The sequence below is a fragment of the Macaca mulatta genome, chromosome 4 (genome assembly GCF_049350105.2).
Source record: "Macaca mulatta isolate MMU2019108-1 chromosome 4, T2T-MMU8v2.0, whole genome shotgun sequence".
Taxonomy (NCBI): domain Eukaryota; kingdom Metazoa; phylum Chordata; class Mammalia; order Primates; family Cercopithecidae; genus Macaca; species Macaca mulatta.
This window is the reverse complement of record NC_133409.1, coordinates 22,510,478-22,533,526: the sequence shown is the minus strand read 5'-3', so window position 1 is coordinate 22,533,526 and position 23,049 is coordinate 22,510,478. Positions and strand designations below refer to the sequence as shown.

Sequence of the window (23,049 nt, the reverse complement as noted above, 5' to 3'; positions counted from 1 at the left end):
CCCTCAGGTGAGAACTATTTAAGACAGGTAAATGATTTCAGCACAGTGTGGAGCTCCTACTTTGGCTCAAGCAACCCATTTCCCCAGATGGCAGGCGGGTTTGGACCTGTACCATAACAGTAGCCTGGAAAACTGGGATCCTCGTAACACAGCTCTGGGGCTGCGGACTGACAGGAAGTGCAGCCTGATGACCTCAAACAGCATTTCCACTATGTTGCATGAAACACCACGTCATGTTTTCCTACAGCTCTTTTTCTCTAAAAAAAGGACACTTTGACAGCCACCAAGGCAGTGCCCAAGTTTGTAGAAAATACACAAAGGAAAGGAGAAATATTTGCTCTTCATCTTTCTCTTCTGTGATCTCTGGGAAGAGGATAAAGGGATGCTTAGGAATGGAAAAGTGCAATTCATGAAGAAGGGGAAAAGGGACTCAGATGAAAACAAAATTTGTGTATAAGTAACAGCAGTGTTATTATTATTTTTTTATTTTTTTATTTTTTTAGAGATGGCGTCTCACTCTGTCACCCAGGCTGGAGTGCAGCGGTGTGATCTCGGCTTGGGCAACCTCCGCCTTCTGGGTTCAAGCAATTCTCCTGCCTCAGCCTCCTGAGCAGCGGGGACTACAGGCGCATGCTGCCAAGCCCAGCTAATTTTTTGTATTTTATTAGAGACGGGGTTTCACTGTGTTGCCCAGGCTGGTCTCGAACTCCTGAGCTCAGGCAATCCGCCCGCCTCGGCCTCCCAAAGTGCGAGGATTACAGGTGTGAGCCACTGCGCCCAGCAGTGGTGTTATTTTTAAGAGTGAAAATTTGGGGAAAATCAAACAACTTCAGCATCCAACAGCAGGGAAATGGTCAAGTCAATAACGGTTTACCCATGTGAAAAATACTATAAAGACATTAATAACTGGGGTTTTCAACCTTCCAATAACATTGGAAAATGCTCATGACACAATGTTAAATGAAAAATATATGCTGCAGAACAGAATAATATGCTACCATTTTTGTCTTAAAGTTAGAAATATAAATATAGTTGACTGGAAACAGTGAGATTTGGTGATTATCTATGGATACTGATTTATGACTAAGTTTTGTTTTCTTATTTGTGTTTTTCTAATCTTTCCAAATCTCGTAAAATTGATATGCAAATTATTTTATATTCTGAAAAAATGTACTTTTAATGTTCATTATTTGAACAGATTATACACTTACATGTTCAAAATGCAAAAAGTATACAAAAGTATGGAATGGAATGTGTCCCTCCTACCTCTCTTCCTCCTTCACAGAAAGCTGCATTATGTTTCTTGACATTTTTCCAGAGACAATGGAATGAATATTTATTCTTTATTTCTCCTTTTTGCAGAAAGGGTGGCGTGCTACTTAAGATAGTTCTGTATTTTGCTTATTTTTTTTTAAGTTGCCTCTACATCTCAGTGAGCTTTTTATATTACCAATACATTCTTTCTTTTGTGGCTGCAGAGTGTCCCATTGCATGAATGTGCTAACATTTTATTTTTCCACAAAATACGTACCTAGTGTTTGAAGGGCACATAAGTTCATTCCTAATCTTTTTCTATTCATAATACTGCAACGAAAAGCTGTAAACATACATCATTTTACAATATGTGCCAATACCACTGGATCATCCACCTCCAGCATTTATATGACAGAGAAAAATAAATTTTGTTGAAGTTACTGATATTGGGTGGGGTACTAGTTATGCTCCTTATGAAACCACAAAACAATCACTGCTTTACCTGGGGATGTTTCTTCTGAGGGGATGGGCCTTGTGATTGTCTCATCTTCTTTCTTACTTGAAACACTGGTGCTTTGACTTGTCTTGCGCCACACCAATGAATCATTACCTGAGAGAGGAGGGATGTTGGGAAAACCACATTAGTAACAATGATAGGCAAAAAAAAAAAAAAATATGACCAAACTTGAGTAACTCACTGGCTTGCCCTGAGCCCTACCTTGTGTTATCTGGCAACCAATGAGCTCCACCTTCAAGGCTATCCTCTGGTGCCATGTCTGGGGGACAACACGCACATATCTGGCCACGATAGGAGGGATGAAATTGTTCTGCACTGGGTCCCGAAAGTTAGAGTTACCCTGAAACACCTATAGAAGGAAGTTATTTTTACCTTAAGATTCTATTAGTTAGTTTTTAAATGTTTATCATCCCACTTATACCTGGTTATATGAAACCAAGGCAAGGATTCTATGTCTGTTGCATTTTTCTAGACACTGTCGATATTGAAGATACAAGGCTTTGTAAACAAGGGCCAATTTATCTAACTAAGATCATGCTGCTCATCTGTTTACTGATTTAAATTTCATTTTGGATAAAGAAGCTAAAATTGCCTTGTTGTATTATTTGACCTTAATATTTCTACATTTAGCTGGTGCTACAGACAAACAAACTCAAGAGTGCAAGGCTTCAGCTCTCTCACTTTTGCTGTTTCCTTCCAAATTCTCATTGCCACTAACAGGATCCCAAGACAAATGTCCAACTCAAATATCCACCATGCTTATACTGAAGCAGCCATTTCACATTGCCAATTATCATTTCCCAAGAAAATCACAAGTATTTCATTCCTGAAGTGGAAAAGAATTAAATCACAAAGATCTCTCAAGGTTTTTATTGACACATTTCTTATTCTTGGATGCCAAGAAAGCACCATCTTTTTTTTTTTTTTTGAGATGGAATCTCGCTCTTGTCTCCCAGGCTGGAGTGCAATGGTGCAATATCGGCTCACTGCAACCTCCGCCTCCCAGGTTCAAATGATTCTCCTACCTCAGCCTCCCAAGTAGCTGGGATTACAGGCGCCAGCCACCACATCTGGCTAATTTTTGTATTCTTAGTAGAGACAGGGTTTCACCACCTTGGCCAGGCTGGTCTCGAATTCCTGACCTCAGGTGATCCCCTTGCCTTGACCTCCTAAAGTGCTGAGATTATAAGTGTGAGCCAGTGTGACCAGCCCATCATCATTTTAAAAATTTTATTTTATTTTAGAGACAGGATCTTACTCTGTTGCCCAGGCTGTAGTGCAATAGCACAATCATTATTCACTGTAATCTTGAACTCCTGGGCTCAAGTGTTCTTCCTGCCTCAACCTTCCAAGTATCTAGGACTACAAGTGTGCACCACCACATTTGAGTAATTAAAAAAAATTTTTTTGTAGTGGTGGGATCTTGCTATGTTGCCCAGGATGGTCTCAAATGATCCTCCTGCCTTGGTCTCCCAAAGCTTGGGGATTACAGGCATGAACCACCACGCCTGGTCTCACTGTCTTTTATTAATGAGATATTTAATGTAAACACACTGATGAAAATATATAGAGGCCTGTTCTCCTACTCAGTTCTCTTGCCTCCAGGGTTACTTCTTACCTTTTCTTCATTATTCACAATTCCTTTATAGGTCTTCCACTTAGAATTATTGTTTTTGAAGTTCATCACAAAACTCTTAACATAAAAGTTGAAATTCGACTGTGTAGATCCTGTGGTCCTAATTCCTTGTAAGAAAATAATATTTACAGGCTATTTTTAAAAATTTGTTAAATATAACATGTATTATAATTTCAAGTTTCATTTTTTTCTCCCTCATTTGAAACCTCAAATCATCTCACAGGCCAACTTATATTAGTTGCATTTAAAAATCTGTTCACAGATTAATGTTTTCACACTGACAATATACCATATAAAGGTTTCACCATTGAAAAAAAAATATCTCTCTAATCCATATATCCATATTTACAACTTGCATACAGACTCTTTTCACAGAAAGAATGTAAAGATTTGTTACATTTTCAAATATTTCAAGAACTTGGAGGTAGGCAGAGAGGCACCTATGTACACGATAAGCGTATTTTCAACTGCAAGTCATTTACAGTCAGGAAACTACCCCTGCACTTTGCACTTGTGTTACTTTCTGCACCTGTTATTTTCTTTTTCTCCCCCAAATCGATCTCCAGCCACTCTCGTGGTTTGTGGTTGCTGCTACTGTCGCCCGAAGCCCATGATGGGCCCTGGTCCTGAAGTCGGGCTTGGCCAGGAGACCAGTGAACTTGGTCTCCACTCTCATTGACCGACTGCCATGAGGAAGAAGCTCTGATTTGCCCGTCAGGATCCAAACTCAAGGATCTGCTGCAACCTGGAAAAAAGAGTACAGTAAGATATTTGAGATACAGACATAAAATAACAGCAAATAAAAAGTAGTACCCCATCTCACCTAGAAATATTCAACTGGTTGACTTTTAATCTGACATGGAATCAAGTGTTTAATTACCAGCTTTTAAATGTTCCAGACTTGCATTTCACTCATTTGTACTACCATGCCTTGAAGCTGTTACTGCTTTTCTTTTTAATAGACCTCCGAGTCACATCCTTTGTAAGTGACACCTCTTCCTCCCCACTGTAGATTTTATTTTCTAACCTTCTAAATTCATCCTGATTTCAACAAAGTGCAATCTGTATTAAAGGTTTAAAATGCTGTGTTCCTTCTCACTTTAAAATATTTAGAATCAGAGGGGAACCCCATTTTTTCTACGTACTTGAAAAGCAGATGTGTCTAAGTCCTCTGAAGATCAGTAAGCTGTACCCAATATTCATCCAAAGGACCTTAACTATACCATGCCCAATATGCCAATGTGAAGTCAGCAAATAAAGGCAAAGAAGAAATATTCGTAGTGTCTTCCTTGAAATGGTTTATGCTGAGAGATAATATTTATGTAGAATACATTCCATGATGGAGAAGCTAAAAAGCCTTTATTCTGTATACTCATTTTCAGTAACTTTATTCAAAATAGTAACAAACCAAATTGCAATATTTGAAAGCTTTTTCTCTTAAAATCTAAGATAAAGGGATTTATCTTAAAATAAATACTTCACTTTTTACTATTTTTGGCAAAAGTTTGAGAGAGAGTTTAGATTACAAAGAAACATATTTTCTGCTTAATATTAATTAGGCTTATTGTCCTGTGGATGGTTAAGTCAAGAAGATTTGGTGTGGGTGGCTGAAGGAAGAGGATTGCTTAAGCCCAGGAGTTTGAGACCAGCCTGGGCAACATAATGAGACTCTGCTTCAAAAAAAAAAAAAAAAAAAAAAAAAAAAAAGGTGCTATGTAACCTGAGAAAAAAGAAAAAAAAACACCTTTTAAACTATATAATCTGAAGGGTATGGAGGAATAAACTACTACTGAAGACTTTTAAAATATCAAATTCTTTTTTTTTTTTTGAGACGGAGTCTCGCTCTGTCACCCAGGCTGGAGTGCAGTGGCTCAATCTCGGCTCACTGCAAGCTCCGTCTCCTGGGTTCATGCCATTCTCCTGCCTCAGCCTCCTGAGTAGCTGGGACTACAGATGCCCGCCACCACGCCCACTAATTTTTTGAATTTTTAGCAGAGATGGGGTTTCACCGTGTTAGCCAGGATGGTCTCGATCTCCTGATCTCGTGATCCGCCTGCCTCGGCCTCCCAAAGTGCTGGGATTACAGGTGTGAGCCACCGAAAATATCAAATTCTTAAGGAAAACATGATCCTTACCATTGGAGGTAAACAGAAATCGCTTGTCTGACAGGGAACCACTGAAACAATAAAGACAAACATGAGAAGGTGAGTTGCTTACCTAGATCTTATTGACTAATATAGCTACATCCCAGAGCTTTCCCACCTATGCTTCCTCACATGATCCTCACAACATCCCTGCAAACCTACTGGTATTATCTTCATCATCAGTATTTTATAGAACAGGAAACTTAGACCCACAGAAGGTAAGCAACTTTCCTAAATTCATACAGGTGACAAGGGGCTAGGATTCTGAGATGCTGCTTTTGCATCAGAATCCTGTGCTATTTCCACCATGCTGAATTTATTGGAAAGGAATGTGTAGATATACAGTCTCAGGAATAACCTTACATCTCAATTAATTAATGCAAGATGATGAAGACAGAAAGGATTACTGCCCTGAAATCTCCCTTAGTTCCAGCAGTCACCTTAGAGTATCCCACTCATTTCCATTTGCCTTCCCCACAGATCTCTTGACTCTCATTGAGGATCTTGTTTCACAGTGTTACTCTGGGACAGTCTCTGCCCTGTCTCTCTCTCTCCACAGCCACACTCCTACCTACTGTAGCAACCAGCACCAAGCCTTGAACCAGCTCCTGCTCCTGGATGACAAGGAACAGCTGGAGAAAACACACAGCATGTCAGTGAGCTGGCCTCACTGCCACTTCTGTCACTATCACACGAGAGATGATCGCATCAGCCTCATTCTGCAGTTGTCTCCTTCAGTGCAGAAGAGATTCCTAAGGCCACAGGAATGTCCTTATCTACCTTTAAGACCAGATCAACCTTTAAAATAATCCCTCACAAAGTCAGTGGTATGAAAAATACATAGAACGAATGGAGAATCTGGAGGCCTCAACATTAGCTTTATGCACACAGTATTAGATACTAGAGGTAAATACCAAAAGGTAGATGCCCCGGTTGTGTCCAACTTTTTACAACTATTTTACAATCTCAGAGTGCTGCTTATTATTTTAAATGTTTAATTCTGAATTAGAGATGGGAATAATGGACACAGAGAGTACTAAAACATGAAATCCACAAAGAATCCAAAAGTACTCTGGCCAAGAGTATAAGTACCTTCCCATCAAAAGCTCTTTTTAGAAGTAATGGGTAGTGAAACTCTCTAGAATAGATTTTCTCTTTCACATTGTCAATGCTTGGCAGACTCCATAAACCCTAGTATTCTACATATAGGTTCTTCTATAATCTCTGCACTGAATATAATGCAGGCACCAATCATTACTTACATGAGAAAACTCAGACCCACACGGGTCCTGGGACTCGCCTAAGTTCACGGTTAGCAAAAAAGCTTGGATGAGAACTCAACTCTCCTGACACGTAGAGAAAGGCGCTAATCATATTAAAATTGTATTAAGATTTATGTAGAACCTCTTTTTTGTCTCTTTTTCCATTTTCTCTAATGTTCCTGCACTGTTAAATTTGAAATGTGGCTCAAATAAGCCTAAATAATGCTGCGACAACCCTAAGAAACTAAGCTCACTCCCATTGCCATGAAATATTAGTTTTGTTGTTGACCAAAAAGTATGAAAAGGATAACTCTGTAGTTAATCCTGAGAAGAAACCAGGAGAAGCTCTGCTTCTAACAGCTCTCTTCCTGGCTTTCCTTCATTATCAACTGGAAAATTCTTTTCCATTTAATTCCACCGAATGAATTAAATACAGACCACTTAAATAACTCTATAGGTTAATAGGCCTATTCTTTTTAAAATAAAAACACCCTAGGGAGGTTAGGGTTCTGAAGCATTCACACATTAGAGTGAATGAATTCAATCAGATTACAGGAGTAAGGAGCCTTCCCAGAGGGCTACAGAAGCAATCAAGAATCATCTGATGGAAAGAGAAAGAAGGTTTTTGCTTCTGATGGTTAGCACCATCGTCCTCTGTATGAGGTCAGTCCCTCTTCCTGATACCATTCTGGTCTCTTCAAATCAAGGAAATGACCTGACCGGAGATGAATCCCAGAAGAGCCCTGGATATTTACTTTAGGGACTCCTTCCTCAGCTGCAATACTTCCTTCTCTGGTTTTTCCTGAATGCCAAACAATCATGTGTGGGAACATAAGTTCAATGACCGCATGTACAGTGTTTCCCCAAGAGCAAAACACCACAGATAAAAACAACTGCTCCCTGAAGATTTCAACTCTAAATGAGTGGAGGAGGCTGTGTGAACATACAGTTAACTATTTGCTCAGTGCAAAAAGTCAGTGCAAAATCACAGATCTGGAAATAAGAAGAGAGCTTGATATGATGCTGAACTTTCTATACTCCTCCCAAAATAGAAATCAGACAATTAGTACAAATAACTATAAGGAATATGAAGCAAAACCTTTTCTAATTCATTAATGGTTTAGATTTCTGTACTCTGCTTTTTGCATGGAAGTTTAACTTCAAATTATATAAAATATATAAAATTATATAAATTATATATGTAAAATTATATAATTATATATTATAAAATATATAATATACACTTTTCAAATTATATAAAATGTTATATATGTATGTATTAAGTCTAGTCGACGTAGCAGAAGTTAACTGAGAACATAAAGTCTAATTTATTCAATAGTTTTAATAATGCTTGTTCAAAAGTAAGATAAAATCCAAGTTAAACTTTTTGTTATCCTGTTTTCCTACAAAAAGAGCATTCAAATGTATACAAATACAGACAAATGATTCCAAAAAACAGATTGAAAGCCAAAGGGTAGTTCTTCGTTCCTGTCTGGAGGTGGTAGCACCTAACAAATTCAGGCTAGAGCCTGTTATCTTCCTGAAGTAGCACCCTTGTATCAACAGAAGAAACCATCAAAAAACATAAAAAAGAATACATCCTCAAAAGTCAAGGTCAAGTTGGCATTTAAAGATTTACTGTGCATAAGTGATCACTTTTACTATAAATCAGGGTGTACATTTTAAAATAAATCTTAATGTTCTGAAAAGTATGTGGCAAATATTTGTAAAAAATGTTACATATATGTGAGTATATATGTATCATTTTATTCATTTGAGTAAAGATTTTAGTTTCTAAGAGCATACTGTTACTAAACTTTTGGATCTTAAACCTTGGCACAAATTTAGAGACTTATTTGTCTTTGAATGTTCAGGTAATATGAAAAGAACACTTTGTGTCCTCTCATAGCTAAAAATCTATCCAGAAGGGGAAAGTAAATGGGAGGGTCATGGTAGGCAGAGAACACAAATACTGTGAGGTAAGCCTGCATGTCCAAGTGCCCGGCATGCACCGCTGTCCTTGGTGGATGGAAGTCTTTTGTGGATTACGTACAGTACTACTTGCACGGCTTGTGAAACAGTTATGTTGGAACATCTTCTGTAGTTACCCCCACCCTGACCCTAAACTCAGAATTGCCAGTGAGAGGCTCTGCCTTTTCTCCATAGACACCCACTAGCCAGCCTCCTGGCCGCGAGCATGGTGTGCCAATGGCACCCTGCTAACCACCACCCCTCTCTAACATTGCTCCTCAGTCTTGACCCTACCCCTATAATCCCCCTAAGCATTGTTCCTGCCTTCCATCAAACACAAGACTCACCTTCTTCGTGAAGATGACCTAACCACCTCTCCCCTACCTTCAGTTACTGCTTCCAAATGCCACTGCCTGTGAGCATGAGCCAAAAATCCCAATCATAAAATGGGTGTTAGGCCCAAAGTTTATATGTGAGTTCATAAGTTGGTTCTGCAGAACTTAAGACACATTTTCCAATAAAAGCAATGTCACAACTTGTGGTCAGGATACCTATTTGATCTATGACATTGCTAACTATAATACATTTAAATAAAAAGTAGGAGGGGGAAGGAAAACACTACTGTACAATTATCAAAATAACATCAGAGTCACCGTGTCTATGCTGACTAACTTGAGAACCTATCCAAGATAAGATGGCCCACCATCCATTGTGAAAATGGAACAGTAAAATATGACCATGTTCTTTCTGATGCATGAGGGGGCTAGGACAAAATAGCAGGGGCAGGGGGAGAACATCATACAGATTAATGAGTGATAGAATATATAGGTCCTGACATTTTTTCCCCGACTGATGGATCCCAAAATGCCTAAAACCTCTGTCTTGTGCCTTATTCTTGGAACCCAGGCCATGTGAAAACCTGTCCAAGAAACAGAACTGCAGAAGGCAGAAGGAGAGAATGAGAGAGAGAAATACAGTGGTTCAAGGAGCACTTTTCCCTCACTAGGTTTCCACTCTGGGAGTGTCTCCCACTTGGCCATTCTGAGCTGCCTGTTTATATGTGTGGACGTCTGGACCACAAGGCAGGCTGACACTGAGCTTTAGACAGCTCTAGTTGTACACTTTCTAGTGGCTGAGGAAATCCGAAAATATGAAAAGCTTAAGTTGAACCATTTAAAGCACTTAACACATTTTTTTTTTCTCATGAAGCTAAAAGAGCATAGGATAAAAACAAATGAAGAATATAACGTTAACAAAGGCCATCTTTTTAAACAGTGTTAACAAAGGCCACCTTTTTTCACTTCCCAAACTCATCACTAAACGACTGTCTCTAGGAGTCTTCCAGGGAGCTCAGTGTTCTGTAAGGGTTTCAGCTGATGATAATATTGGAGACAACCAGTAATTTACTGAAGTTGTAAAAACCCAAAAAGGATTAAGCCTTTATTTTCTCCCACAAAAGCACCCGAGAGTAAAAATACTCCTTTGCCCCAGGGCTTCAGAGTGCGCCATTTTAATTTACATGTCAGCATAACAGTGAGCTTTCTGATTGCTACATTTATCATCCATGCAGAGACCAGAAATGCTGCTCTAAGCACTCATGCATATTTTTCCAGTTGACAAACCCTTGCTATCACATCCCTGCTGTCTTTTCAAAGTTGTGAGCTGATTAATCATCCTTCAGGGTTACCTTCTACTCAGAACAAACGGTACTGAAAAAAAGTACTTACTCCCTCGAAAGCACACCATTGGCCAGAATCCCTTCATATCGACTGATCCCTTTGCGCTGAAGCACACTGATCTGGCCGCCCAGTTCATCAGCAATTATTCCTGCATGGATGGCAGCTTTGCACAATAAAGAGGTCTGAAACACAGCAACATTATTATGCAGAACTTAAAAGAACACAGTTAAAATATAGTTGGCGTTTTCTATTTTGTTTCTGTGGTAATTTATAGCAGTGGCCCCAATGAATAAAGCCTGCCAATGGCCATGTGGAGTGGTCACCTCCCTCACTGACTCTGGGCCGTGTGGCTTACTTTGTTCTGCTGCAGATAACAGGGCCTAGCCAACCGCTACACATGTGACTGAAGCCACCTTAGACTCTCGAGCCCCAGTTAATCTGCCATATGATGGTAGCCACAAGAGCGATTCCAGGCTAAGGGAGCTTACTAATCCAATTCAGTGTGGGTGGAGCCCAAATTACTCACCCTCAAACTCATCAGCAAATAAAATGGCTGCTACTTCAAGCCACTACGTTTTGGAGTGGCCTGTTAAGCAGAAATCGATAACAGATCCAGTTTCTTATACTTAGGCTATTAGACACACATGCCAAGTTATCATTTATGAGGCTGAACTTTCAATTCCACATATTCATTTTTAAATTAATTTAGAGATTTATCAAGGTACCAAAACGACAATGGTAATGACAGCCACAGAACATTAAATGGAACAGAAAGCTTAACGAAGTTCCTAGAGGGATGATGAGCAACTCAGGGCTGACAGCCTCCATCTCACTTCCTGAATCCCCTCAGGAGGCATCAAAAAGCCAGTGCCAGCTCAGCCCTGAGATGTTCAGTATGAGGTGTCAGCAGGCTGCTGGCTGTTCTGACAGATGCAGCAGGAGCAGCAGACCGGCTCTGCTTTACAGGCGGTTGTGGGATTGGAATCGGCTCCGTCAGGAACTGGGGCTACAGAAATGACTAGAACTTTCTATGGGGTGCCCAGGCCTGTCGGTCCCCAAGCAAAGACCTCTGTGGAAGGGTGAAAGGCACTCAGACCCAGGAGTGAGGGGATAAGAAACATAATTTCCTCAATAAACCTTAGCTATGCTCCACTTCTTCATGAGTATTAATGCCAACATAGAAAGGCAGCTCATGAAATTGTGTCTCAATAACTGGACTCAAGAATTTCTCTTTTTGTTAATGACAATGCTGCTTACCTTATTTACAATGGAAAAGTTCCCTTAGACTTAAGTTACAATACTATGAGGACCAATGAGACAAATCATATTTTGCAATTAATATATTTGCAATAAAGTTGAGAACTTTGTGATCGTCAATTTAGAGAGTTCCTAGTTCCCAAACTACATTAGGTTTGGCAAAGTGAGTCAGTTTTGCAATAACTGCTATCATAACAAAAGAGAGGAAAGATTTCACGATAGAAAAAAAAAGAAAAAACATGAGAATGCTGAAATAGAGATGCAAATACTACCCTCCCTAATTTTGGAGGAAAAAAAATAATTAAAATTAGAAGAGAAAAAGATGTACTCTTTAATAAGAATGCAGCTTGCATTGTTATCTTTCCTGAATTTTCTGTATATTTTTCCTGAATTTTCTTTCATTAAAAAGCTTTCTTATCATCAGTTTGGACTCCTGGGTCCAAACAAAATGGAGGAGCCAACTGAAAAGGAAAAGTCCAGAATTTAAATTTAGCAATTTATCTTGTCATCCTGGCTTTGCCTCTAACTCCACGAGGTATATGCAAGTCATTCCACTGCTCCTGACCTGGCTTCTCATTCCTCTGGACAACGACAAGCCTAGACTGGATGCTCTCTAGTGCATGGGTCCCCAACCCCCCGGGCTGTGGACTGGTACTGGTCAGTGGCCTGTTAGAAAACCGGGCCACACAGCAGGAGGTGAGTGGTGGGCGAACACACATTAGAGCCTGAGCTCTACCTCCTGTCAGATCAGCAAATGCATTAGATTCTCACAGGGGTGCAAATCCTACTGAGAACTGTGCATGTGAGGAAATCTAGGTTCTGCGCTTCTTATGAGAATCTAATTCCTGGTAATCTGAGGTGGAACACTTTCATCCTGAAACCATCCCCCACCCAGTCTGTGGAAAAATTGTCTTTCACAAAAGTAGTCCCTGTTGCCAAAAAGGTTGGGGACTGCTGGTCTAGTGTCTTTTCTGAAGGTCTGTCACTTTGTGATTCTAAAGGGTACCCAGTGCACCTTTTATAGGACCCATGCAGGCCTGTCTTCCTTGCTAAACCCCAGAATGAAAACCAAATTGGTTCAGTGGTCTGCTGGGCAGCTATTCCCACTGTCCTTGGGATCACTGGTCTTCATCCTAGGAACCCTGCCTATAGAGAGCTCTCAATGTACTTAGAATGTTCCAGAGCCTCCTTGGCTATAAGAGGACAGGTTCGCAGGCCAACGAGCAACAGGATCTAACAGCATCATTGGCCAACAAATATTATCCTTTCTCCCAGTACCCAGTATTGAAGGAATTCAATGGTGTATACCCTTTTTATAAAAATTTTATTTAATTGCAGCTATGGCTTTCCATAACAGGTTGCTGCAAAAGTAATTGTGATTTTTTGCCATTTCTTTTAATATTAATTGTAGGCTATAGGATACATCTCCAAAAGACTAGCCATCATGTTTCACTATCATATTATTATGATAAAATTACCAGCATTTTCCAGGATTATTTTCTTCAAAACAGTCACTCCCTCATCAATGCAACTTAAAGAAAATTGACGTTTATTTAAGTTGCCACTTTTTTGGTATTGAATTTTTTTTTTTTTTTTTTTTTTTGAGACGGAGTCTCGCTCTGTCACCAGGCTAGAGTGCAGTGGCGCGATCTCGGCTCACTGCGCACTCCACCTCCTGGGTTCACGTCATTCTCCTGCCTTAGTCTCCCCAGTAGCTGGGACTACAGGCGTCCGCCACCATGCCCAGTTAATTTTTTGTATTTTTAGTAGAGACGGGGTTTCACCATGTTAGCCAGGATGGTCTCAATCTCCTGACCTTGTGATCTGCCTGCCTCAGCCTCCCAAAGTGCTGGGATTACAGGCATGAGCCACCGTGCCTGGCTGGTATTGATTTTTAAAATTCACATTTATTGAACCTGACTTTTGAAAATTCCCTTTTGAAGAGATGGTACAATTTATGTCTTTATTTTTTAGCTATTTTGAAGTCTAAGTCTCACTGAAATGTAAATATTGGAAAGCCGTATTACCTAGCCTATGTACACGGGTACATATTACCTAGCATATGTACTTAGCCTATGTACATTCTGCTCTGTAGAGCAGACCGTCTCTACAACCAGCTTGGCAGAATTTGCTGGAAAAAGAAAAATAATTTATATTTTATTAAATTACACAACCAAAAAATATTAAACTGTACTTAAAGTTTTAAAGTACTTTCTGCCCTCCATATATCTTGCTTTAATGGCAAATTAGAAACCTGATTTGTGAAAATACAGATTGATCTACAATGTTCATCTGAAGGCAACTTTTACACAATAATTCTTTGTTTTATATAAGGATTCACCATAAAGTCTATTAAACAATAAGCTTCCTGGCTGGGCACAGTAGCTCACGCCTGTAATCCCAGCACTTTGGGAGGCCAAGGCAGGTGGATATGAGGTCAGGAGATCGAGACCATCCTGGGTAACACGGTGAAACCCTGTCTCTACTAAAAATACAAAAAATTAGCCAGGCATGGTGGCAGGCGCCTATAGTCCCAGCTACTCAGGAGGCTGAGGCAGGAGAATGGCGTGAACCCAGGAGGTGGAACTTGCAGTGAGCCAAGATCACACCACTGCACTCCAGCCTGGGCGACAGAGCTAGACTCCGTCTCAAAAAACAAACAAACAAACAAACAAAAAATACAACGCGCTTCCCTAATGAATTTTACTTGATACTAAGACGTTCAGCTATCCCTGACAAATGGTTTTAATTAGTAAATTATCTTAAACAAAATATACTTAAACAGAATAATGTAAATGTAATAATTCTTTAGGGAAGGGAATGCAATGGCCAGCTGAAGAGAATACCTGCATGGCTCAGGCAATTGGAGGTGGATGGCATCATCTACAATAAACATCTCTGAGGCTCACTAAGCCATAAATGATGGCCAAATAGATCAGTGTGAACTAAGGCTAAACAACTTTCAAGCAACTATCAAATCATCCCAGCATTTTCTTAACTATTCCTTTAGGAAAAATCAACTTGTATTAAAATAGTGTTGACAATGTTTTAAAAGGAAGTGTAACAAAAAAGTAAACATTTTAGATTGCATTTAATAAAACATGAACCAAAACCAGTAAGGTAGAATAAAGCACATGTGTAAAAATGTTGGTGGAATGGTAGCAAAATGTTAAATTATCAAATATATGCCTCTTTCCATAATATGAATTATTTCTGTGCTGTTATAGTCCTAATTACCATATCAACAATGTTTTCTTCATAAAACGTGCATTCTTTATAGAGATGATGGAAACAATAAAAAAAAAAATTCACTCATATTGTCACTACCCAGAGATAATCACTTGCCATTATAATGTATTTCCTTCTGGCTTTTTCTGGGTGTGTACAAGAGGCCCAGTTTCTCCCCTTCTCCTCCTAAACTGCAGCGCACTACATGTTTACTGTCTCTACTTTACAGTACTTCTTGAACATTCTGGGGAGAGGAGAATTGCTGAAACAAATTAATTAAGTGATGTGTTCTGCTTAAAAACAGATGGTTTAGTTAGCAGGCTGGGGAGAAGGTGCCAAAAGAAAAACTGTTCTGGGGGCAGGTGAGGCAGATCTTAAGAGAAGCCCATATTCCTTCACTGGCATTGGAAACATACACCAATTTGGATGCCTAAATTTGTCAGTAGGAGACAGAACTACCTAATCTCAAAAATTCAAAAAGGCCTTTAAAGTTTCCCCCTCACACCTCCTGACAGACCACCCCTGTCTCTACTCCACAGCAGCCTTCCCACACAAAGACAGGCTATCCCTGACAAATGGTTTTAACATCTACACCTGACATTTCCAGTGACTAGGAAATCACTGTTTCTCGAGACAGCCTATCCCATTTTGCATTGTTCAATTATTCCTTATATGCAGCTGAAATTGGCATCCCTATAACTTTTATCCATTGATCCCAGTTCTGTCTTTTGGAGTAACACAGAATAAGCCAATACCTTTTCTACAATAGCTCTGTAAGACAATATATTCTTCCCTGAGACAGGGTACCTACTTCTTCAACAGCTCCTCTAGTTAGTTATTTTACATATTCTGTTATCCTGACCTACAGGATATGCTTTGATGTTGCAAAATTCTTCTGAAAAGACTTGCTACAACTGAATACATTTCCCAAGATGAAGGCACTGTGGAGGCAGACTCCAAGATAACCCCCATTGATCCCTACTCCCTGTATCCCATCTTGTGGGATTCCTCTGGATCCCCCTGAGTGTGGATGGGAGCTGAGATTTTCTTCTAAGTCTACAAGAATATGGCAAAAGTGAGGGGATACCACTCCCATGATAACATCATATAAGAGTGTAATCTATCTTGCTAGGAGATGCCTTTGCTCAAAGACTCTCCCTTGTTTGCTTTGAGGATGCAAGTGGCCACGCTGGGAAGGTCTACATGGCAAGAACTGAGGATGGCCTCCAGGCAAAATCCAGGAAGAAACCGAGGCCCTCATTCCAATAATCCACAAGTAACTGAATGCTGTCAACACCACATGAGCTTAGAAGCAGATCCTTCCCCAGTTGAGCCTCCAATGAGATTGCAGCCCCAGCTGACACGTTTGTTGCACCCTTATAAGACCCTGAAGCAGAGAACCCAGCTAAACCATGTCCAGTCTCCTAACCCACAGAAAATGAGATAATAAATATGTGCCACTTTAAGCCTCTAAGTTTATGGTAATATTATTATGCAGCAATAAGTATCTAATACATCCATGACATTGACATATACAAAAAGGCACTAATCCGAGTTCTTCGAAGAGAGTAGCTTTCGAAACACAAAATTTCCTTCCAGATAAAATCATTCTAAAAGCAAACAGTGCAAAATCAGTTAGTGAGTCAAATAGGAAACCTGTTTGCCAGCACTTAAGGATCATGTACTCCCATCTACCATGCAGGAAATCATTTACCTGTTACGCTAAAAAATATAGCTCTGTCAGGAGGTAAGATAAACATCCACAGTAAGAAAAAACTATGCTATTTCTCTTACTGTACATAATTCTTACATTTCTTGCATAGAACAGGAAAATAATAAATAAAACTTTCTTTTGCTGGGAAAAAATGTCAACTTTTTATTTCTCTTAATTCCCTGTAGTCATTTAAGAATCGTTTGAGCCAAGTAAACCTTCAAACTGAAATAATGTAAAACATTTTAAGAGTCAATTTGTAGGTCAAGTAAGTATTCTGTGTCAATCTTGTAAATAAAAATATGGAAAAGTGGAACTAAAGGCAAAGTAACAACAAAATCTGCTGTTCCCAGGATCAGAATACGCTAAAAGAGAAAATTACAGTCAAACTTTTCCCCCACGCCACAGAGGATTTATCAATCACCTGGAACAAGTAGATAAAGGTTATTTTCCCACAGGCATAAAAATACACGTTAATAACTTTAAGAACAGCTTCACAACAATAGGTTTTTGCTATAGATTTCTCATAACTTAAGGCACTTCTCAAAAGCTAGGCTATAAACCCAACTACTTCAAATAGCAATGTAAATTTTTAAACAAATCAGATACTAGATTTCCAGAACAGAAATCTGTAAATAGAAACAAGTGGAGGATTATGTATCTGAGATAGGACATGCAGGAACAATGTATTACTACATAACCCAGGCAGTCTTCCTGGACATAAGAACTTGGTTTGCAAAGAGAGAGGGGAATAAGAGCAGGGTGGATGGCTTCATTGGCCTCAGACACAATGTCACTATTCTATGATGTGAATATTCATGTCCTTTGCTCTATTACAGGAACCAGTTGGAATGTTAAAGAAATAAACCATAACAAAAAGGATGCAAATCCATAACCTCTTACAAAAAGTGGATGGGATAATACTCTCAGATGGTAAAGGTTTGTTTTTCATTTCATTTATAATAAGCTTAGCTGGAAATGCTGGAAATAGGAATGAATGCATGGGTAACCTTGGTTTTTATACTTATTTCATTTATTCTCAGAGAAGAGAGACTCATGCATCTATCTAGAGTTTGTTTTTGACTTTACTCAGTAATTAATTTACACAGAGTAAAGCACTTACTCCTTTTAATTCATTCTCTGCCATTACCCTCAATTACTTACATCTCTATATCCATCTACCATATTCCCAGAAATGTCTCCTGCTACGTCTCTACAACCAGCTGGGCAGAATTTGCTGGAAAAAGAAAAATAAATAATTTATATTTTATTAAATTACACAACCAAAAAATATTAAACTGTACTTAAAGTTTTAAAGTACTTTCTGCCCTCCATATAATATCTTGCATTAATGGCAAATTAGAAACCTGATTTGTGAAAATACAGATTGATCTACAATGTTCATCTGAAGGCAACTTTTACACAATAATTTCTTGTTTTATATAAGGATTCATCATAAAGTCTATTAAACAATGAGCTTCCCTAATGCATTTTACTTGATTCTAAGACGTCCAATAAATATTTTTCAGAAACAGAAACATTTCTAAACATTATATATAGTATAATCTTGTTTCTATAAGAAATGTTTAAAATATGTAACAATTTTGTTTTCTATGGATAAAAAAGACAAGAATATCCCTAGATTCTCTCTGGCAGTAAGATTGTGAGGAACTTTCACTTTCCATGTTATATATACTGTAATATTGCCATTATATTAGTACAGTCTGATAGAAATATAATGGGAGCCACATATACAAATTTAAATATTCAAGTAGTCATATTTTTAAAAAGTAAAAAGAAACATGCAAAATTAATAATATATTCTATTTAATCCAGCATGTTCAAATTTTATCATTTCTACATGTAATAAACAGCAATAAACACCAGTAAGATATTTTCTCTTTTTTTGATTTAACTTCCAAAATCTGGGGTGCATTTTATACAACACACCTCAATTTGCACTCACCACAGTTCAAGAGTTCATTAGCTACCCGTGGCTAGTGGCTACCATATTAGATGGTCTGGTCCACATTAGTTATGAAATACTTTTGCAATCAGAAAAAAAGTATATATTTTAAAATTAGGATTCCGAGGCTGGCGCACTGGCCCACGCCTGTAATCTCAGCACTTTGGGAGGCCAAGGCGGGTGGATAACCTGAGGTCAGGAGTTCAAGACCAGACTGGCCAACATGGTGAAACCCCGTTTCTACTAAAAATACAGAAAAACTAGCCGGTGTGGTGGCAGATGCTTGTAATCCCAGCTGCTTGGGAGGCTGAGGCAGAAGAATCACTTGAACCTGGGAGGCGGAGTTTGCAGTGAGACCAGATCACACCACTGTACTCTAGCCTGGGGACCAAGAGCAAAACTCTGTCTCAAAAAAAAAAAAAAAAAAAAAAAAGGATTCAATTTACTTAACAGTCATTTTTCAAGAAACTTTCCAGAAATATGTCATAGCATGTGGTGCAGCCAAAGGGTGTCAGTGCTAGGAGCAGAGAGGCCCAGTCTCTGGCACTACCTAGCTAGCAGTGGGACCCTGACACTGCATATAATCTCTCTTAGATTGTTTCTTCATCTCTAGTCCCTTCAAGTGTCAACATATCAACAAGATATGAAGAAAGTTATAAACATCTATAAAAAACACACAAAAAGGAAGCCAAAGTATTATAAGAATGTTGTCAGCTTTGAAGATGCATGCCATGTGCCCTTACTTCTATATATATACCACTTTACATAATGTTTACTTGGTTTGTTTAAAAAGAGTGTACCAGCCCAAACAGATTCCAGAACAGAAGTTGTTTGTATTTCATTTCCTCTCAGTGTCCTCTTGCTGACTTGGCAAATTATATATGTAACAAGTAATTATCAAAACTATCCAAATAAATATTCCATAATTTTTTCCCATTGACCTTTGGAGTCCCTGCATTGCAGCAGTACTCATGGAATTAAGAAATGAAAATAGTGAGAATTCCCATTATAGGGTAACAATTCCCTAGAGCCAATTCCCTTAGAATCAGCTGTATTTCAGAATTCAGAATTTCTTGGCTTCTAGAAAAGTGAAACAGTTCTAATGATGTATATGATGTAATATGCTGGTGGGGTCTGCAGACATTAATAAAAAACATTAAAATACCTGTGTCAAATGCCTTAATAGTCATATTAAATAACATATGTAAAGATTAAATGGTCTCATGTTAACCTAGTCCAATTTGGCTGTCAAACTAATTTAAGGTCACAGTAATCAACAATCACCACCAAATGAGTCACAAAAGGCTTTCAAAACTTTCTATACTTCATAATTACACATGAGCGCTTGTGGACCTGTATTAGTCACCAGGCCTTTTCTTTAATCTAAATACTACAAAATGGCTGGGCTAAAGCTGAGATGTCTGGCACCATAATGCCACCTTGTAAGCTTGGATATATTCCCTTTCTTTAGGAGAACAGGAAATGACCATTTGATACCCAGAGGCCCTATCACCAGCTGGGACTGCAGAGGTAGAGCTAGAATAGATATTATTGGCATATGTGTATACTGGATGAACAGTAACTTTAAAAGCAACATTTAATTATTGCTCATTTTCATTATTCCCCCTATTAGACTTAATATTAGTTAACACTAGAGTTGTTTCTGCACATAAAATAATCTCATTCATTAGAATGTCCAAATGTCTGAGATAGGACTATGGGCTCTTAAGCCTGACTTCCTGGCTACACTTACGAGGTATGTAGCCCTCAGCAAGTCTTAATTGGTTTGTACTTTGTTTTTTAGGATGTAACAGAACCTTCCTTGCAGACATGTTGAAATGTTCACAAGAGCTACTTACTCTGTGCTAAGTGCAGAGAGCTATACTGGGCACTAGGAAAGCACTCTAGAGAGTCACAGGTGGGGGCCATGCTTCACACCTGTAATTCCAGCACTTTGGGAAGCTGAGTCCAGAAGTCAGAGATCAGCTTGGACAATATTGAAAGACACCCATTTCTTAAAAAATTTAAAAATCAGCCAGCTATGATGGTGCACACCTGTTGTCCCAGCCACTTGGGAGGCTGAGGCAGAAGCATACTTTGAGCCCTGGAGTTTGAGGCTGTAGGGAGCTATAATTGTACCACTGCACTCCAGCCTGGGCAAGAGAGCAAGACCCTGTCTTGGAAAAAAAAAAAAAAAAAGTCAAAGTTTTTGTTAGTGTTGTTGACAATGATCTCTAGACAGTAGTTCTCCACTGGGGGCGATTCTGCCCACCATGAGACATTTGGCAATGTCTGGAGACATTCTTGGTTATCACAACTAATATCTAGGACATAGAGGCCAGGGATGCTGCTAAATATCTAACAATGCGCAGGACAGCCCTGCAATATAAAGAATTATCTGACGCAAAATATCAACAGTGCCAAGGCTAAGAAATTCCGCTTTAGACTGTTTTACTTGATAGATAAGGAAATGTGCATCAAAGTGGCTAAGTAGTTTTTCAGGTTAAAGCTGGGTTGAGAATTTTCATCTTCTTATTTGCAGTAGGTTTTTCTCTAGTGGTAAAGACAAAATGCGCCTCCTCCCAAATGAAAGAATTGTAAAAGTCACTCCCAAATACCAGCCAGGAAAAAAAAAATACAGTCTAGACTCAGTAATGATTCCCTGGCCCTATAGTGGAACTCAGGGGTCAGCAAACTATGGCCTGTGGACCAAATCCACCCTACTGATGTTTTTGTAAATACAGTTTTACTGAAACACAGCATGTCTGTTAGTGAATACATTGTCTATGGCTGCTTTTTTTTTGCTATAACAGCAACAGAGATTATATGAATAAATGCAACAGAGATTGTATGGCCTGGAAAACCTGAAATATTTATTATCTACCCCTTGACAGAAAATGTTTGCTGACTTCCTGCTATATAAGAAACTATTTCAAATATTCCTCATTAGTTACAACATGAATGGTTAAAAAGAGCTTTAAGTACAAATGTATCTGGTTTAATGTGAAGGAAAACAAAATGTTCAGCAATACACAACTACGGCAACACAGTTAGGATACCTATATTTACCTGTATTCTGTCTTCAAATAATGGCTAGCTCGTTCCAAACACGTTATTAAATCTGTCATAAAGATAATTGCAATAGAATGAATAAAAACTAGGACACTCATGCTGCAAAGCTTTCTTTTAAAATAAAAGAGAGTTTTGAAAAAGCATTTATTCACTACATAGTTATCAGAATTTTCCTTTTAAAAATAAATACTGAGAATCACCATCTCCAGTATTTAATGAGTTCCTTTCATTTCTTTTTTCTGCCACCAATGATAGTTTTCCAACACAATCATCTAGTAAATGATAGCAGAATCTATAGTCAACAGGAAAAAAAACAACAACGCTCTTTAGTTGCTACCCACTATATGCCTACAAAGACCGTATGTATAATGTCCCCTGGCAGGAAGAAAACAATTTCAAAAGCCCAACATAGTTCATAGAGAAGGTTCCCACAAACATTTTAATTCAATAATTTAGCCGGTGGCATCTGGTGACAGAGAAGCAGACCTTTACCAAGAAAACCTATAGCATATAAGCTTTCATCAACCAGGACCAAGCATTTTAAAAAAGAAGGTGCTCTCTGGAGTAATTTACAGAACGAAACAAATATTCAGCAATAGAGGCTAAGATACAGTGGATCTCGATGCATTTAGATCAACATAGTATGGTTTCCAAAATATTCCACACTTACTGTAATAGTTCTTTGGGAGCAGTATATGGTAAATACTGGCCATGCAGGCATCTGCTGTGATTAGTCAGAGCTGATTGGCTAAGAGGAAAATGAATGGCACACCTCATTCCCAGAGCTCTTCTGCCAGAGAGGACTGACAGCAGAAACCTCTATGACTACAGGCAGACATGGTATGGGCTGCACAGTAATTACTCTGAAGTACAAGAGCCCAGGACAGGAGCCCATGCTTCTCTCTCTCACCAGTGTTCGTGTTTCCCTTCCCTTCTCTCCCATACAAGTTTCAGCTTTACAGTTATTACACTGTGTGACACTGACTTCCTCATCCTGCACACACTGTGCATGCCTCCTGTGCAGGTGTACTGGTGTGTGTTGGGGAGGGGCTCACTGGTGAAAAGGCTTGCCTCTGAGCTAGGAAGGAGGTTGGGGGAGGGCTCCAGAGAATAGTGAGGACAGAAGATCAGGAGGGGAACACAAAGGTGTGCTACGTAAGGTTTTTAGGAAAAATGAGATGAATTCTATCCCATATAAGTCAACTGATCAATCAAACATGCTAATAAGCTTGTCCAATCCATGCCCCTTGGGTCACATGCAGCCCAGGATGGCCTTGGATGCAGCCCAACACAAATTCCTAAAGTTTCTTAAAACATAATTATAAAATTTTTTGCAATTTTTTTTTTAGCTC

At 39.0% G+C, this 23,049-nt stretch overlaps 1 protein-coding gene across 4 annotated transcripts in view; it reads right to left on the bottom strand.

Annotated features, from left to right (window-relative positions):
• The window catches only part of DCBLD1 (discoidin, CUB and LCCL domain containing 1), a 66,947-nt gene that overhangs the window by 6,993 nt on the left and 36,905 nt on the right, over window positions 1–23,049 (bottom strand). For all 4 annotated transcript variants that reach the window (XM_028847057.2, XM_028847058.2, XM_028847059.2 and 1 more), the window contains exons 4-11: window positions 21,695–21,746; window positions 17,824–17,896; window positions 10,512–10,645; window positions 5,543–5,583; window positions 3,937–4,152; window positions 3,390–3,514; window positions 1,973–2,120; window positions 1,757–1,864 (exon numbers count right to left, since the gene is read on the bottom strand). In XM_028847057.2, the coding sequence (XP_028702890.2) occupies window positions 1,757–1,864; window positions 1,973–2,120; window positions 3,390–3,514; window positions 3,937–4,152; window positions 5,543–5,583; window positions 10,512–10,645; window positions 17,824–17,896; window positions 21,695–21,746 (897 nt within the window). The remainder of the gene's footprint in view (window positions 1–1,756; window positions 1,865–1,972; window positions 2,121–3,389; window positions 3,515–3,936; window positions 4,153–5,542; window positions 5,584–10,511; window positions 10,646–17,823; window positions 17,897–21,694; window positions 21,747–23,049) is intronic.